Source organism: Hermetia illucens, chromosome 1 (genome assembly GCF_905115235.1).
Source record: "Hermetia illucens chromosome 1, iHerIll2.2.curated.20191125, whole genome shotgun sequence".
Taxonomy (NCBI): domain Eukaryota; kingdom Metazoa; phylum Arthropoda; class Insecta; order Diptera; family Stratiomyidae; genus Hermetia; species Hermetia illucens.
The window spans coordinates 50,040,733-50,058,485 of NC_051849.1; the positions used below are offsets into that span (position 1 = coordinate 50,040,733).

Genomic DNA, 17,753 nt, shown 5'->3' on the forward strand with positions numbered 1-17,753 from the left:
AGGCGAGGTTTTTTGGGAACGAGAATATGGGCGTTTGCTGCATCACCAAGTGCGGCGATATCTAGAGAAACTTGGACGCAAGATAGCCTAACTTCCAGTGGAAGGTGAGGACAAGCTGATGACACCGGTGAGATCCACGGTGAGGGCAGCAGACTTTCAACGGAGCGGCGGTTTTCATATAATATTATACTTACGTCTACAAACATACGAGTCAGTCATATTACCTTGCAGCATGCTAAAGCCTCTTTCTATGTACTGGCAGCAAGGCTAGCAAAGTTGCAGGACTATCCTTATATATTTCTAGTTTAAGAGCCATGGGTTCGTTTCAACAAAATCTTTGGTAATGGATCAGTCAAGGGAACTAGGATCTTCTCCGATGAGAGATCCTTGAAACCAGCGGCCTGCGTTCTGAAATTATTAGAGGCAACTATGCTGGATTCTGTTTCCAGGCCCTTATTGCGGTCCACTTACAATACCAGGTTAATAGTAAGAGGCTTACTTAGTCTATGATTCTTTGTTTCCTCCGCCGACGTAAGAACTAAAGGATCTAGTAGCGCATGCAGAATCAAGTGGCCTTGAAATCTTAATAGGGTGCGAAAGTTCAGCATATTTATTGAGGAAGTAGCGAATGCAATCCTGAAGGAGAGAAGCTGTTTGATTTTATCACTTCAGCTGCTCTAATGATTATGAATGTTGGGAATACCCCTACATTCGTGGGGCCAAGAAGAAGTGAGGTAATTGGCCTAACAATCTGCACTTCAAAATTGTTAGAGTTGACTGACGATTGCTAGATGAAGTCTCACAGTCACATCACCGTTACTTAGTATTAAGTCTGACTATTGCAGGCGAACAGTCTGTAATGCGAAGACGGAATCCAGGGAAAACGGATTGGACAAAGTTTCATTAACTTCTTGGCGGCAAAGTGGAGCTCCCTAGGTAACTAAGGACCCCTTTGACGATGGAGGATCAATTGAAGTCTCTAAATTGCACGATTTTAGAATGATTTGAAGAGGCTTGTCCTATTTCCCGAGGCCAGCGTTGTAAAACCGTTCCATGTTGGAACCGGAAACTGCGAGGACTTAGGAAATCAACCAGATGACTACTAAATCGTGCTTGCAAAAGCAATAAGAATGAAGACTGGTCAAAATTCGGAACTTACAGTGTGAATATAAAGGGCTTGAAAAAACGTTTGAAACGAGACTCCTTTAAAGCATACCGTGTACAGGGTCATTAATAAAGATGAGTCGGCCAAATGGATTCTCCCAGAAAACCGGATGGTACTTTCACTCAACTCCGAAATTGATCTATACAGACTCTCTTGAAAGTACATCTGAGAGAACAGTTTTCAGAAGTGAGAGGAAGAGAATTGTTTCTGCAGACCTTTCACCACTAAGATGTTGCGAAAGGAATTGGGACCCTGCGAAAGTGATCGTTACTTATGAAAAGGCGAGAGCTTCTATGATATTCCTTCAACATTTCAAAGCACCTGGCATGGATGCCATCTATCCAGCGATGCTAGAGAAGGTTATAGAGCACTTAGAGCAACTTCTACAATAAGAAATACTTATTGAGGGCGTCTTGTTCTCGGATACGTGCTTTCGGTTGGAACGGTGTGTAGAAATATATAACGATTGAAAGTTGGCGCCTCAGGTATGGACTTTCAGTGAATTCAAATAAAACCTTAATGGTATTATTTACAAAAAGGAGGAAGCTGAATGGTCTTTGCCTTCCAGACATAAGGGGTAAAGCTTTTTAACTCTCCGAAGAAGCGAAATATCTGGGAGTTATTCTAGGCAAGAAGTTTGTTTGGAATAAACATATAGAGGTAAAGATGAAACGGGCTCTCATAGAGTATGTGCTGTGTAGGCAACCCTTTCACTCGGCATGGGCACTTAGACCTCAGGTAGTAAAGTGGATGTATGTTGCCATCAATAGTATCAATAGTGAGTAGTGTGGATAAGCAGTAGCAGTAAACTAGCCATTTTCGAAAAAACTGTATGTCTGGATATCGCTGGCGCCATGAGCATCACATCCGGCGCGGCCGTGAATGCATTATTCAATTCGGAGACCTTGGATTAGTTTATTCAGAGCGTTGCAATGAGAGCAGCTCTATTCATCGATTGGGAAACAATGGACCTGGGGCAGAGGGTCACAGACCATTAAAAGAGTTATTGGAGAACTGAATCCAGTTCTCGCATCGCCTTCTTGTTCTCAGATCTGTTTGGTAGAAGACATGAAGTTATCTTAAAACGAAGAGAAAACTGGGATGAACGAAGAATGCGTGTCCGGATATACTGTTTTTTCATCGATGGCTCAAAATCAGAAGAGGGTTCTGGTGGAGGAGTCTACCTCAACGAGAAGTGAACTTCTCCCTTGGGACAATATACAACGATCTTTCAGATTGAAGTTAACACGATGCTAAGAGTGGCAACCTGGATGATGAAGGCAGACGCATCGCAGGGTGCAGCGATAGTCAAGCTTCCCATTATGGTAGGTGGCAGAGCTTAATGCTGCTAAACACAGCTGTCAGAATCAAACACACATACAACAAAGTTTGTCCTGTCGAAAAACAGGAAGACTTACTGAACATTTTCTAGGTGAGTGCCCCGCCTATCGCATCAGACACATCAAATTTTTGATGCTGATATGCTTCAAGTGCAGCAGGAAGCATCATCCACTAACAGAAATCCTGCGATATATAAACGAATCCGGGATATTCCGTTAGACGTGAGAATTGAATAGTAGTAGTAGTAAAACAAAAATAAAATGCTGAGATCAGGGGAAGAGATAAATGATGTAGAGTTGGTGTTATTCAACTCTGCTAAGTACTACCCGATTTTTTTTTTGGTGACAGGTCCATGCTAACCAAGAAAATGCATCCAATGTGGTTAAATACAAAATGACCGTGTTGAATTTTGAGCTCGGGCAAAGGGTGCTCACCTCAGTCAACGTGGCAGGCCGAGCCCCGGTTCTGTAAAGAAATGGGCAAGGCTCCTTGACGCATAAACGGCATCAGGACATAAGTAAATTAGTTGCAGCAAAATAAATACGTATCTGCCTGCTAAATATTGATACCCTCACTGGATAAACTGGGCAACTCGCAAGGGTCATCAAGAAAGGGTACATCGATATCTGCGCTTTACAAGAAACCGGATGGTCTGGTGCCAAAAGCTGCAACATAGAAAGCGAACGCGGTAAACATGGCTATAAATTTCTCTATTTTGGTATCCCATGTACTCAATATAGTGTTGGTACTGCCATCTCTAATGGTCTCCGTGACGCCATTAAAGAAATGGAATGATTTGATAACTGGCTGATGAAGCTCACAATTTTGTCAGTTGATCGCACTATTCACTTCTTTATCGCGCACGCACCAGAGGCAGGTCTAGCTGATGCCGAGAAAGATGCCTTCTGGCTACACCTCCATGCAAAGACTTGTAAAGTGCTCTTAATGTCAGCCGGCAGCAGGTGCCTTTGGGTAAAATGATTTTGAGCGCGCGAGCGTATAGTTGAACGCCTCTAACCCAATTGGCAAATTTACAAGAATGTTACTGATGAAGAAACGCCTTGAGAAACATCGCCCGCTTTTCATTGTATTTCTGGATCTGGTGAAAGTCTTTGACTTTTTAGAGATGTGTGGGCGATCTAAATAGCAAGGTTGGATCTGACAACATCTGCTTGGAAATCTTGGAGGATTTTGAGATCCAAAACGAAGTCGGCCAGGGTTGCATTCTGTTGTCGATACTATTTATTCGCCTTCTACTGGTTATCGGTGACGTTCTTCATGTTGCCTTGTCCTTGACCATGCTGACGATATCTATTTGCTCTCTCTGCGGGTAATAGACCATGACAAGTTGGTTTTGGATTTGGGAAAAGAAGCAAGTAGAGTTGGAGTGAAGATAAACACCAAGAAAGCCAAGTTTCCCAGTCAGACGGGTTATCATACTCCCCTTATCTGCATCAATGAGGAGAGAGTCGAAGGCGTCAATAAATTCGGATATCTAGGGAATTGACTTCCATCGATGGTGACACCGAAATGAATGTTGTGAAGGGGTGACAATTGCATTGCAAGTTATGCGTGGCTGAATCGGAAGCATGGTGAGACTGACTATTTCCTTACCCAATTTTTAAGTGGGCATGGAAATTTTCAGTCTTACCTGCACAAGATTGGAAAGGTGCGTTCTCCGCATTGTGTGTTTTGCAATGGAGTTGTGGACGATGCCCACCACACTTTTTTTTCTTGTGGAAGGTGGGATGGGGTTCGTCAGCAGCTCTATTTAAACACAGGGGATCTCTCTCCAGACAACATTGTGGAAGAGATGCTGAGGACTGCTGACAGCTGGAACCGTGTTGCCCATTACGTTCGGGCCCTTCTCGTTGCTAAGAAGATAGAACTCGACCGGTGGAGGAGCCGGATGGAAGGGGGTTCCTTGAACTGACAGTTCCCTTCCTCTTCTCCCCTCCCGTTGGTGAAAGGAATTCCCTGATTTGAAGGCTCCGCAAGGCGGGAGAGTTCGGGGGCTGGCCCGTAGTAATGTGACAAACGGTTCCAGGCTAGCTCTCTGACGATGGGGAGGTGTTTAGTTGGTAGTCCGACGACGTACCGAATCGGGAGTCCAACACTGTGTGCGTAAATGCATTCACCTACCCTACCCCAAAAAAAAAAAAAAAATTGCAAGTTATGCAATGCAGTGGAATGGCTGACGAGTCGGTTCGGGGCACTTGGTGCAGAACAGTAGGAGAAGAGCGCAAACATTTCGAGAAGTCGGGGAGGGGGGGAGCTAAAGGACATTTCAGGTAACCGCGAACGATGACGCTTGGGTGTGATCGACACGCTATATCCGACCAATGGATTAATGGCAGTCATATATGTATAGACGACCATCTCGAATTTAAAATTTACCGCAATGTCGTCCGCACTGTCGCCCTCTATGGTTCTGACTGATGGTCGACTATAAAAGGTAATGAACGGTGTCTCACGGTAATGGAGACGAAGATGTTACGTTGGACTAGCGACGTGACTCGCCTTGATCGCATGCGATCGGGGATCGGATCGCTATCGGTATGGTGTTGCACAGATCGTGAAAAAGTTTCGAGAGAGGCCTCGTCGCTAACAAGAATTCACTTGCCGAGGTTGATTTGAACATCAAAGTCGATGGTAAGCGACCAAAAGGCTGGCCGAAATAATAGTGGCTTGGCACGCTGGACAGGGCTTTGGAAGCTTCGTGACTGCATCCAAGTCAGGGCTTTAATAAAGCAAAATCGCGCAACTGATAACGATTAGCCGAACTCGCTTGTAAACGGGACAAAGGCTAAAGAAAAGAAAAATAAGAAAATGTATGCTTGGAAATAAGATCAGGAGCAATTATCGGTAGAAATTATCTGAAAACAAATTGCTTTCGATCATGGAATGATGAATAACTTATTGGAATGAAATAGATGGAATAGAAATGAGAATAATTTTTAAAAAAATGACCTTCAGGTTTTCCAATGATGCAAAAAGTATTTTCTTGCCTTCAGAGAATTAATTTTCCGGTTAACGTGACATCGGAAGTGTTAAAAAATAATATTTGCCTTATTTCAAAACTTTCAAGTGAAAAGTCTGCTCTTGTCCAAGACTCTGGATCCGAGTTTCGAGATCTAATTTCTATTAATTCACTAATCTGTTACTATATTAACCGCGATTCACGTTAAGAAAGGGATTGTGGTCGATTATCAGTCACATCGAAATGTCCAAAATTCGTATCTTCGTGAGTGGTAGTGACTAATTGGCTGGGTCTGTTAAGAAACTTTCAAATGGAAGTCGATTGATATTATTGTGGTTGTGTGTGTCTCAATTATTTCTTGATCGAACAAATAGTAAAAACAACCACCAAATAGATAGTAGTCCTCTTTAAAGTTTTGTGTAAAATCAAACCTTATTAAAATCGGTCTGTCCGTCGCACGCATTTTTCTCGGAAATGGTTATAGCGATTGACACGAAATTTGGTGGAAAGGTGGAAAGGTGGAAACTGTGAACGCTTACGCATCATCATCATCAACGGCGCAACAACCGGTATCCGGTCTAGGCCTGCCTTAATAAGGAACTCCAGACATCCCGGTTTTGCGCCGAGGTCAACCAATTCGATATCTCTAAAAGCTGTCTGCCGTCCTGACCTACGCCATCGCTCCATCTTAGGCAGGGTCTGCCTCGTCTTCTTTTTCTACCATAAATATTGCCCTTATAGATTTTCCGGGTGGGATCATCCTCATCCATACGGATTAAGTGACCCGCCCACCGTAACCTATTGAGCCGGATTTTATCCACAACCGGACGGTCATGGTATCGCTCATAGATTTCGTCATTGTGTAGACTACGGAATCGTCCATCCCCATGTAGGGGGCGAAAAATTCTTCGGAGGATTCTTCTCTTGAATGCGGCCAAGAGTTCGCAATTTTTCTTGCTAAGAACCCAAATTTCCGAGGAATACATGAGGACTGGCAAGATCATAGTCTTGTACAGTAAGAGCTTTGACCCTATGGTGAGACGTTTCGAGTGGAACAGTCTTTGTAAGCTGAAATAGGCTCTGTTGGCTGACAACAACCGTGCGCGGATTTCATCATCCTAGCGGTTATTGGTTGTGATTTTCAACCCTAGATAGGAGAAATTATCAACGGTCTCAAAGTTGTATTCTCCTATCCTTATTCTTCTTCGTGTTTGACCAGTGCAGTTTGATGTTTTTGGTTGATTCGTCTTCGGTGCTGAGATTGCCACCATATATTTTGTCTTGCCTTCATTGATGTGCAGCCCAAGATCTCGCGCCGATATCCGCCTGCTCGATCTGGATGAAGGCAGTTTGTACGTCTCGGGTGGTTCTTCCCATGATGTCGATATCGTCAGCATAGGCCAGTAGTTGGGTGGACTTGAAGAGGATCGTACCTCTTGCATTTACCTGAGCATCACGGATCACTTTCTCGAGGGCCAGGTTAAAGAGGACGCATGATAGGGCATCCCCTTGTCGTAGACCGTTGTTGATGTCGAAAGGTCTTGAGAGTGATCCTGCTGCTTTTATCTGGCCTCGCACATTGGTTAGGGTCAGCCTAGTCAGTCTTATTAATTTCGTCGGGATACCAAATTCCCTCATGGCCGTGTACTTACGCATACTGTGAATTATATCATTCTATGTCGAATTTCAGGGTGTTCCTCATACATGCAAAAGGGAGGTGTACATTTTTTTCCACCAAATATAGTCATGTGGGGTATCAAATGAAAGTTCTCATTTAGTACTTTCCGAAGCCGGTCTTAGTTTTGAAATTTGTTATTTGTTTGGGGGTGTGAGGGGTCAAAAATGATCATTTCTTTAACGGACCGATTCTCAAAAACTACCCAACCGCAAAATCTGAAAAAAAATCTAGAGACTGTCCTTATGTGGTGCTTAGGCTCCGAAATATTCTTCATACCGATATCTATTCAAATAAAGTTAATAACAGTAATAGTATTACAATAACTTTTAGTAATTGACTGCAAAACCACCCTTAAGTTCATCCTAGAGTCGCGAAATTTGCAGTAATAGGTTTGGTGAAAATTGGACTGTTGCTTACAAAGTTATAACTGGTCAAAGTTGTCGCTTCGTTGCAAATTCAAGACTTTGAATGTCAGAATCATACGAAAGTGAATATTCTCACATAAGATATGCATATATTACGTGCTAGGTATTAATGGAACAAATGTCCCCTGAAATGTTTTCATAAAAAAAAACAGATAACCAAAACCATATAATAGACATAATCTGCTCCTAATATTGTACTTACTATTTTCTCTTGAAAGTGATTGGTGTCTTTTCGTCGAATCTTTCAACTTAGAGTTGCTGAAAGTAAAAAAATATTGCTTAAAAATTTTTATATCAGTAATTGACCTTAAAATATATTTTATCTCCTGTTGCATATTCAAACACGTTGACCAAACAGAATCTGGACGTTTCGTGCGACAATTGTTTTTTATTTATTATGTGAGGTGTTTTTGCTGCACTTCAATTCTACTGTTATGTATGACACTCTTATTTAATTACATTGTTCTGGGAAGTACAGTTACATTAGTATCTGATTTCATTGAGAGCAATGACTCCATTTATACTTAACTCGTAGTGTATATAAATTGAGTATGTGTATATGCTTCAATCTGATGCTGAGATTAATGGTACTAATTTCACATGAAAGGGGCAAAATCCCCTATTATAATTTTGTTAATAATGATCAAATTTCCACCAAGGTTCTTCGTATTATCTTCTCTATTACCATAAAATTGTTTAGTTTCAAAATGATTTGGACGCTGGCGAGGAGGGGAGAATTTCGATGCTTATACCCCGTACGTAAACAGCTTTTGTACGTTAAAAAACATTCCACTACGGCAAAGACTCATTAAGCGAATAAAAGGTTATTTGTAACAGGAAGGGAAGTTCCTTGTGCGAAAAAATGTGTATCCAGATTAGTTTATATAACACTTAGGAGGTAGGTAGGTAGGGGAATAACTTCCGCTAATCAGGAAAGTAGCACCAACAGTAACAAAACAATAACAATTTCTACCGGTGAAAACCATACAAAACTACTCCAGGTAGTAATACCTAGCCAACCATCTTCGAGGAAATCATCCACGAAACCACACTCTACAATAGGGTTGGATAAGTTTACAGTAAACTACACCGAGATGCTGCATCTTACGTTCGAGTCACACGTCTACCCCACCAAAGATGCTTCGAAAGTAAGTTTTCTACGGTCAGTGTAAATTCATATTGATCGTGGACATCGTTATTCAGCATATGACCATGGCGTGTTATACCGTAGATCCAACAATATTTTCGTCTCCATTATCGCAAGGTGTCTTTCATTGTCTTCTACAGTCGGCCAGCACTCAGAACTATAGAGCGCGACAAGACGAGTAACGTTGCGATAAATTTTAGATTCGAGACGGTCATTGATACGTCGATCGCAAAGAACGCCAGTTGTAAAACGCCACTTCATCCAAGTTACGCTGGTGTGTGTATTCATAACGCAGTTCTCCATTGGCTGATAGCGTTATCCCGAGATATTTAAATCGCTCAGTTCAACTCCGCGATACTATGAACATAGTATGCTGGTCCCAATCCCTAGCGTCCAATAGCAAAAATGATCAGGGTCAATGCTATCAGCCAATGAAGAACTGCGTTATGAAATTGCTTCATCATTAACACAACCTGGATAAAATAGCGTTCAACACCTGATGTTCTTTGTGGTAGACATATCAACGAACGTCTCAAATTTAAAGTTTACTGCAATGTCGTCTGTCCTATCACTCTCCATGGTTTTGAGTGTTGGCCGACTATAAAAGACAATAAACGGCGTCTTGCGATAATGAAGAAAAAGACGTTGCGTTGGACTAGTGGCGTGATACATTTTGATTACATTCGAAATGAGGAATGCGACCGATATGCGGTTGCATCGATCGTGGGAAAAACTGCGAGAGAGACGTTTTTGATGGCCTGGCCACGTAATTCGCGCCAACGAGAATTCACATGCCAAGATTGGTCTGAACATCGAAATCAATGGTAAGCGACCAAAAGGCAGGTCGAAACAACGGTGGCTTGATACGTTGGATGGGGATTTAAAAGCCTTGCGATTGTATCGAGAGCAGGCATTTGATAAAATAAAATGGCGAAACCGAGCCGACGATCCCCGCTTGTAAACGGGATAAAAGCTGAAGAAGAAAAAGAAAATTTAATTCGATCAATTTTGCGGAGGTCAATGCCCCTGACAGGGATGGTGCCTGTCTTATGGTGGGTCTTTTGGGTCGTCAAAAATTCAATTTTATTCAGATTAAAACTGAGACCGTGTAGCATGAGACGATCATTCGATTTTTGGACAAGTTGCTCGAGATCATTTTTAGTATAAGATGCTAGAAAAAAACCATCTGCATAAAGCAGCATATAAGGCAATGGTCGTTGGATGTCCCATTTGACAGTGTCCATTACAAGAACAAAGAGGAGTGATGAGCGAGCCTTTCCCTGATGAACATCAATAGAGACATGAAGTGATTTGTATGTACTTGCCAAAATTTGAACTTTACTTTTCTTATCACGGTAGTGATACCTGGCCTAGTGTTTTCTGTTCACTCTTTACTGGAGTATAGGGCATCCACACAATCGAACTGCGCTTCAGCTTCACTATCATCACACTTAACGCTATGCAAGTGATAAGATCACAGCAGCAAGACAAACACAAGACGAGGATAGACACCCATGACGACTGGGATTCGAACCCACAGCAGTGTGATTCATAGGCTGACCTCCTCAACCATCGCGTCGACAAACCTGGCCTGTTTCACTGTTATTTCAACGATAGTCCGGATGCGTTTGTCTAGAATGCGTTTAAAAATGTTCCCAGTATGCGCAAACGCATTGGACGTAATTTGAACATTCTGCTGGTATGCCTTTCTTGTTACATATTCGAATGGTGGTGTTTCTTCTACCAGTCATCCTTAACCACGTGATTGAAGAATTTATTGAGTTCCCTCCTAGCTTTCCATAACTAGTCGGCGATGCCGTTAGGTTCTGTTGCTCTACCAGATGATCGCTTCCTCGACAGGTGGAATTAGAAAAGCATCGTTTTCGTTTTTAATACAATAGAGGTATTCTATATATTGTGTGCGTTAGTGACGACTTTTGATATATCAATACAGATCTATATACAACTCTGTCATGTTATTTACTTAGCATGATGGTCCCAAGCGCATGTGAAAGAGGTAGCACTCAGGCAACGCATATTGCACTGTTCTCAGTAAAACAAAAATAAAATGCTGAGGTCGGGGAAAGAGATAAATAAAGTATAGTTGAAATTACTGCACTATGCTAAATCCTACATGATCTCTCTTGGCGGCATCATCAAATCCAAACAGCCGAGGAGAACCCCCACGTGGTGACACCAGGAAACGCTGTACTCACAATGATGCTGCTGGCCGTGATTCATTAGGCTTAATCAAGGCGATCAGACCCGAGACTATACGGGAACCCATCTGAAGTGGTAATAGATCACGAAACCTTGAAAGAGAGATAGCCCCTGAATTCACATGTCTTAGAAGAATTCCTTTCTCATGTGCACTCAGCTCAGTTATAGCGGTTGGCCCCTGTCGTTATGTTCAAGCGAACGGATACCTTCGGGCCTCGACGTGGTGTTGCGTTTCAACATAGATGATGTACTCCTCAGTGTAATAGAGCTTTAGGTAGGTCTTTTAGCCAATAAAACGAAAAAAATCGGAGGAAGCAACAGAACCTGACGACATCGCATCTGTGCTCTGGAAAGCGACGAGCTGGAAGCCAACACTGTGGCGTGTAAATTCTTTGCTTGGGTTATTGAGAAACCACACCATTTGACTGGCAAAAAAGTACAAAAGTTCCAATATGGAAAAAGAAAGGTATCCAGCAGAATGTTCAAACTACCGTCCGATCTGGTTACAGTACCATAAAGTTTTTGGAACGAATTCTTCACAACCGTATTCGCGAAATCATTCAAGTGATCGTAAATCAAGCTGGGTTTGTCAAGAACTGCAGAACTATTCACATAATACAGGCTGCGCAGTTACTCATGAAGGAACACCATGGAAAGCATCGCCCTCTTTACATTGCATATCTGGAAGTAAACTTTTGCCCGTGTGCCACACGAACTCATCTGGTACGCTCTATGACAAAACCTAGTGCCAAAGGAACTCGTGCACTGCGTTCAATTGCTCTACTATGATCCGAAAATTAAAATTTGAAGTGTGGTGGGCGTATGAAAACCGCTTCGCATCTCTCTTGGTGTTAATCAAAGAAGCGCCCTCTCACCACTTCTCCTCTTTCTTGTTATGAACACTATCACACCGGATATCCAACTTCCAGTGCGTCTGATAGCAAAAATGATCACGAGCAACTTGTCCCAAAATGGAATGATCGCCTCATGCAATACGTTCTCAAATTGAATCTGAATAAAACAGAATTTTTCATGACCGATCTCCATGAAACATGCACTATCACTGTCAATCGTAGTGACCTCACCAGATCTGAGCGATTTAACTATCTCGGGTCAACGCTATCAGTCAATGGAGAACTGTGTTATGAAATTGTTTCATGGATTAGCGAAACCTCGACGCAGTGGCGTTCCGCAACTGTTGTTCTTTGTGATCGACGTATCAACGAACGTCTCAAATTTAAAATTTACTGCAATGTCGTCCGCCCTGTCGCTCTCTGTAGTTCTGAGCGTTGGTCGACTATAAAAGACAGAACAGGTGACGGCGTCATGTAATTCGCGTTAAGGAGAATTCATCCGCATGGTTGGTCTGAACATTGAAGTCGATGGAAGGCGACTAAGAGTCCGGTTGAAACAAAGGTGGCTGAATACGCTGGATGGGAATTTGAAAACCTCGCGACAGCAGATCACACCTTGGATGACGAAATGGCGCAACCGATTATGATGAGCCGGCCCGCTTCTGAGCAGGACGAATGCTGAAAAAACAAAGGTACAGATCGATGCAGTTTATCATAAAGATTTTTGGATTTTACTGTTCTGGGAGCAGCGATCGATTTCTTCGCTGTCCGGTTGGTATTCTTATAAATTTACAGTTGGCTAGAGTTTCATCAATGACGTTCAAGCGTTGCTTCTCACGGACCTTCATTTGGACATGGTCTTTGCAAAGCCAACTATATCGGTTGGTAAACCGCTTAGCAGGTCTACAGTATTTGCAATATTTCCATTCTTCATCTATCTCTAAAGAAAAATGGTTCGGTTAATTGACGAATACGAAATACAACCAATCTACAATATATACAAGCCGGAAAGCACCATGAGCAATTTTCAGAAGCAACAATAGAATACGTACAATACTCCGAAGTAGACTACAGAATACTTAAAAACGTATTCGCAGGAGAAATTGATGATATTGGGTCCATCGATAAAATGACTTAATTGATATCGATTAGTAGTGGCCGACAAGGTATCTTAGATAGAATTGACATAGTTATAGTAAGTCAAATAAAAGTAGCGTTTTAAAATTCAAAACTAGCGAAATACGATAATTTTTACCATGTGTATGAATTTGTCCATAAAGTGACAAACATTGGGTCCAATTGAAAGCAAATAACTTTCACTATATGAAGTATCTATCTGGTGTCGAAAGCATTCTTACTGCGACATATTATTCTCGGGTGAGGCTATAAATTCTAAAAATTCCATAAATCAAAAATTTAGTTGAACGGTCAAAAGGTTCCAATTATTCAATTACAACTATACGTTCTTATTTCATTTTTAAAATTCATTGATTTATTGGGAAATTGTTGACTTTGACACCCCCACATTTTCGATTAAATTTTTTAAATATTTTCCATTGTACGATATTCTCATTGGATACCTATTCTCGTCTGCCATTGTGTCTGCGACAAGCACTTGATCAAACCAATCTTCATTTTGAACTACTCCGTGTCATTCCCCAATATATCACTCATTTATTATTGAATAAGCTGCAGCCGAAAGGTCCCATGAAGCAGCAATGATAGTTAACGCACCACATTCCTGCCTAGAAAACAATTCAAAAATGAATGGAATCTTCTCGTTGCAGGCTGATATGTGGATATCCGTATCTATACACGCGCTTATTGTGTAGCAGTGTCTTACGTAGGGATATCTGGTATGTATAAACATATCAAGGTTTTATCCAGGTCATCCCAATTTGCAATGTCGCTTAATTGCATATTGTTAGCAAAAGTAGGCTATTGTGAGGAATCTGACACAGTCGGAAATTTGCTTCTCTGGCAGATTGAGGCGAGATATCGGCAGAATGGCACAATCGAGGAGATAATGCGCAGTGGGTGGAATCTGTGACCTTGTTTAGTTGTTATTGAAAATTAGAAAAGTATTGTTCGACATTTTAAAGAAGATAAATTGTGTGCTTCATTTAAGTTGGCAAATTTATTTTGCCACAGTTTTCAGAAATAAATATCAGTGCGAACACCATGTGAAACACTTAAATCCCTTCTTTGAGTAAGGAAATACACTCAGGTACGGTTAAGGAGCTTCGTTATGTGGATCGAAGAATAATGTGGTTATCACACAATGGATTGGACAATAAGAGGTTTTTATACAGAAATCTCCAATAATATACCTGTAGAATACATGGGTAGAAAACCCATCTTGAAATAAGGTTAGAGGGAGCATTCCCAAGAATTTGAACCAAATATCAATGCATCGTAAATTATTTTTTTTTTCTAAAAGAATTCTTTATTTACCATAGCAAGTTCCAAATGTCGCCAAATGTAGATTTTAGGAAATCGCCAACTAGATTTCTCTGATTATAATCCACAAATGAATGAATAGAAGGCATACAATATCAAAGTCAAATGACAGTCATCAGAAGCCAGGGTGGATAACGAAAGAGAACATCCTTGGACTGATATTTGCAATGAACGTCTGTATTTGAATGGCTAGAAAGACTATTTAGATTGAGTATGGTCAACCACAAGGGCAAATCTATCTAAAAAAACTAAAAGAAAAAGTGGCAGAAGTTGACTGCGCAGATCAGCCAGCACTCAAAGGCAGCTCCACTGCAATGTGCATCTGCTTCGAAAAGTATTAATCGAGACCGTTCGATTGCTACCACACACCTCAAATTTACAACCTCCTTTTGCAGGTATGGGAACACCCCTTAAACTCAATGTAGAACGACGTTATTCACTGTTTGTAAAGGGATTCGAAGCTCCCATACAGTTTCCATCAAATTCCGTATCAATAAGAGTAACCGCTTCTGAGGAAATGGATGTGACGAACAGACAGGAAAGGTAGGACGGGATCACTGGATATTGGCGGAAGTACTAAACGATCAGATTCGAGGAAGACGCCCGCATCATCGAATCTGAGCTGGAAATTGTCATCATTAGCGAACCCTTTAGAAATCGCCGAGTGGTCAAAGGGTAGTATAGGTCCCAGGGGGAAACGTGGATTGGTAAAACCTGGGAAACGCCTGCTGATCCAACACCAACAGCTCTACTACCAAACCTAATCTCCACCTCCACGTGATGACCGTTGGTAGCTCTTTCTTAACGAAAAGCTCCACACCGAGAAAGATGAAGGCGAGTCTCCCGCTACTAAAAACGGCACAAATTGAAACAATTGGTTCTCCAGGTTGGGGAAAACTGATGTTACGAAGCCACAGAAGGAGCCTCGGACAGGATAGACTCTACAATGACGAACTCTGCAACAACAACGGAATAACGATTTGCGCATTTTCTCATGGAACGTGCACTTCCTGTAAAGAGATGGAGCTGCCAAACAGCAAGTCAAGATGTTACAGTGTTGCTGGAGATGCATTGAATAGAGACCGGTTTCCTGCAGAAGAGCCACTACAACATATATTATAGTGGCCATATAATAAATAATGGGCTCGGAGCAGGTTATGCGAACGGTTATGCACTCTCCGCTTGCGAGGTAAATTTAAAAATATAAGTCTCATTAACGTTCACACCCCTACAGAGGCGACTGCAGAGTCGCAGAAGGATATCTTCTACGGGACAGTAGAACGAACCCTCGAGGCCTGTCCCAGGTATGCTATCAAAATCATATTTGGGGATTTTAATAACCAAGTAGGGACGGAGCCCGCATTAAGACGATACGTTGGCTCCCATAGCTTACATCAAAATATAAATGATAACGGACTACGGATTATTCAATTAATAGTGCCACACGAAATGGTTGTTGGAAATACCTGGATTGCACGGAAAGTGGTCCACAAACGTATGCGGGCCTCTCCAGACGGGACCACTTTCAACCAAATTGACCACGTTCTGATTGAACGCCGCCACCTCTCAGCATTGGTGAATGTCAGAACATATAGGGCGCCAATATAGACTCGGATCAATATCTCGTCGGCATCGTGCTCCGAGCTCGAATAACAACACCATCCAGAATCCCCTCTGACAATCATGTGAGAGTTAACGCTGAAGCCCATCCATAACACAGCCCTCCGCGACACCAATAAGAGGAAAATGGATGCAACAGTCAAAAGAGATCCTGGAGATGAAGCATCAACAAATGATCACCTGAAGAATGTTATCATAAATACAGTACAAATATACTTGGCTCCAGTCGGAAAAAAGAGTGGGAACGGCTGGTTCGACGATGAATGGAAACTAGCAGCGGAACCGAAGAATGCTGCATATCGAGTGATGTTGCATTCTCAAAGGACGCGGGCACTTATCACGCACTCCGTCGAGCGGAGTTCTTCGTTTGAGATAGTGTCAGACCAGCGCACTCCGATGATACGACGCAGTCAGGTATTGACGGAAAGTTGGAGTTTTTAGCGCTTATTATGCGTCGGTCAAGATTAAATTCGGTGTCACCGTCGGCAGAAACCACGCTTCCTAGATATGCAAATTGATCAACGCTGTCGATACTTTTGCAATTAATACAGATAAAGAGAGTGCGATGACCCGTCAGACTGAGAACCTTGGCTTTATTGGTCTTTATCTTCCTTGTATCCGGATCGTTCAAGTGGTTAGAACGCTGACCTGTCGTAGCGGAAGGTTGCAGTTCAAATCTCACTGATGGCAGAGGGGTTTGCTATAATGGCTGGATATTGGATACCACTAGACCCAGCGGTGAATGAGTGCCTGAGCCAAATCAGGGCGATAATCTCGAGCGAGCGCAATGCTGACCACATTTCTTCCTACAGCGCACTGTTACGGACTTGAATGAAGGGCCCTAATACACTTCAAAATCCCGTTCAAAATGGATTGTTGCGCAAACGATTATTACTGTTATTACTTTAAGCCCAACTTTACTTGCTGCTCTTTCCAAATCCAGAACCATTTGGCCAATGTCCATGATCCGATGAGAGGGCAAACAGATGTTATTAGCGTAGTCAAGGTGTTTGAGGGTGTACTGTATGGTAAGTAGAAATCTAAGGCTATCTCAGTTCATTCGTAGACATGCGGTGACTTCCATGATAGAGTCTCCTTTTGGCCGCTGATACAAGCCAAGTTGAACAGAGAAGGCTTATTGTTGAGTTCACTAACGATTCAGTTCCAGTTTTTCTATCCGTGTTATTCCCAAAATTTGTTTGCCCCAAGAACCTGATTGACACATGCTTTGACGTTGAAGTCCGTGTTTCAAATCTCGCCATCTAATCCGAAAAGACATAAATTCGTTCGGGTGTAGATTGGTTTGGTGTACGGCAAATCCAGAAAAATTCACTTCGGCACAACGAAGCCATCTCCTAAGCTATTGCCCGACACTCACAAGTTGACCGTATCTCTCACTCAGATGGTAGCAATGGCATATATATCGGGTAACTCTTATCCCGGTACTGCTCGTCGAATCAGATCATCTTTATTACGTCATTAGCTCCATCAGATTCTGAGCGGTTGCATTCCTATACTTGCGGGATATGGATCATGATGCTTGTCTTCTCATTTTTGCAACTCTTTGAAGAACTGGCACTGTCTGGAACCGGGAACATGGCTAGCTGTTTTTATAAGGACGGTCACAATGGCAAACTTTTGGCTGGAAACCCCTGCTTTTGTACTTAGAATGTTCTGTATTGACTCTGAGAACGCATTCTACTTGTGTTTCGAGTCAAGTTCAACAAATTTACCATCGGTTTGAGTGGGGCGGAAAGCAATTGGATGGGTATACAAACCTCTTTTTAAGTTCTCCTGCAAGTTATAGAGCGAAGACAAAGTTGCTTGATGTCACCTTTAAAGATTAGACAACCTTTAGCTGTC

At 42.2% G+C, this 17,753-nt stretch overlaps 1 protein-coding gene across 2 annotated transcripts in view; it reads right to left on the bottom strand.

The window, feature by feature from the left end:
• The window catches only part of LOC119649465 (sorbin and SH3 domain-containing protein 2), a 410,936-nt gene that overhangs the window by 385,669 nt on the left and 7,514 nt on the right, over window positions 1–17,753 (bottom strand). For both annotated transcript variants that reach the window (XM_038051671.1, XM_038051761.1), the window contains exon 3: window positions 7,792–7,847. In XM_038051671.1, coding sequence (XP_037907599.1) covers window positions 7,792–7,847 — 56 coding nt within the window. The remainder of the gene's footprint in view (window positions 1–7,791; window positions 7,848–17,753) is intronic.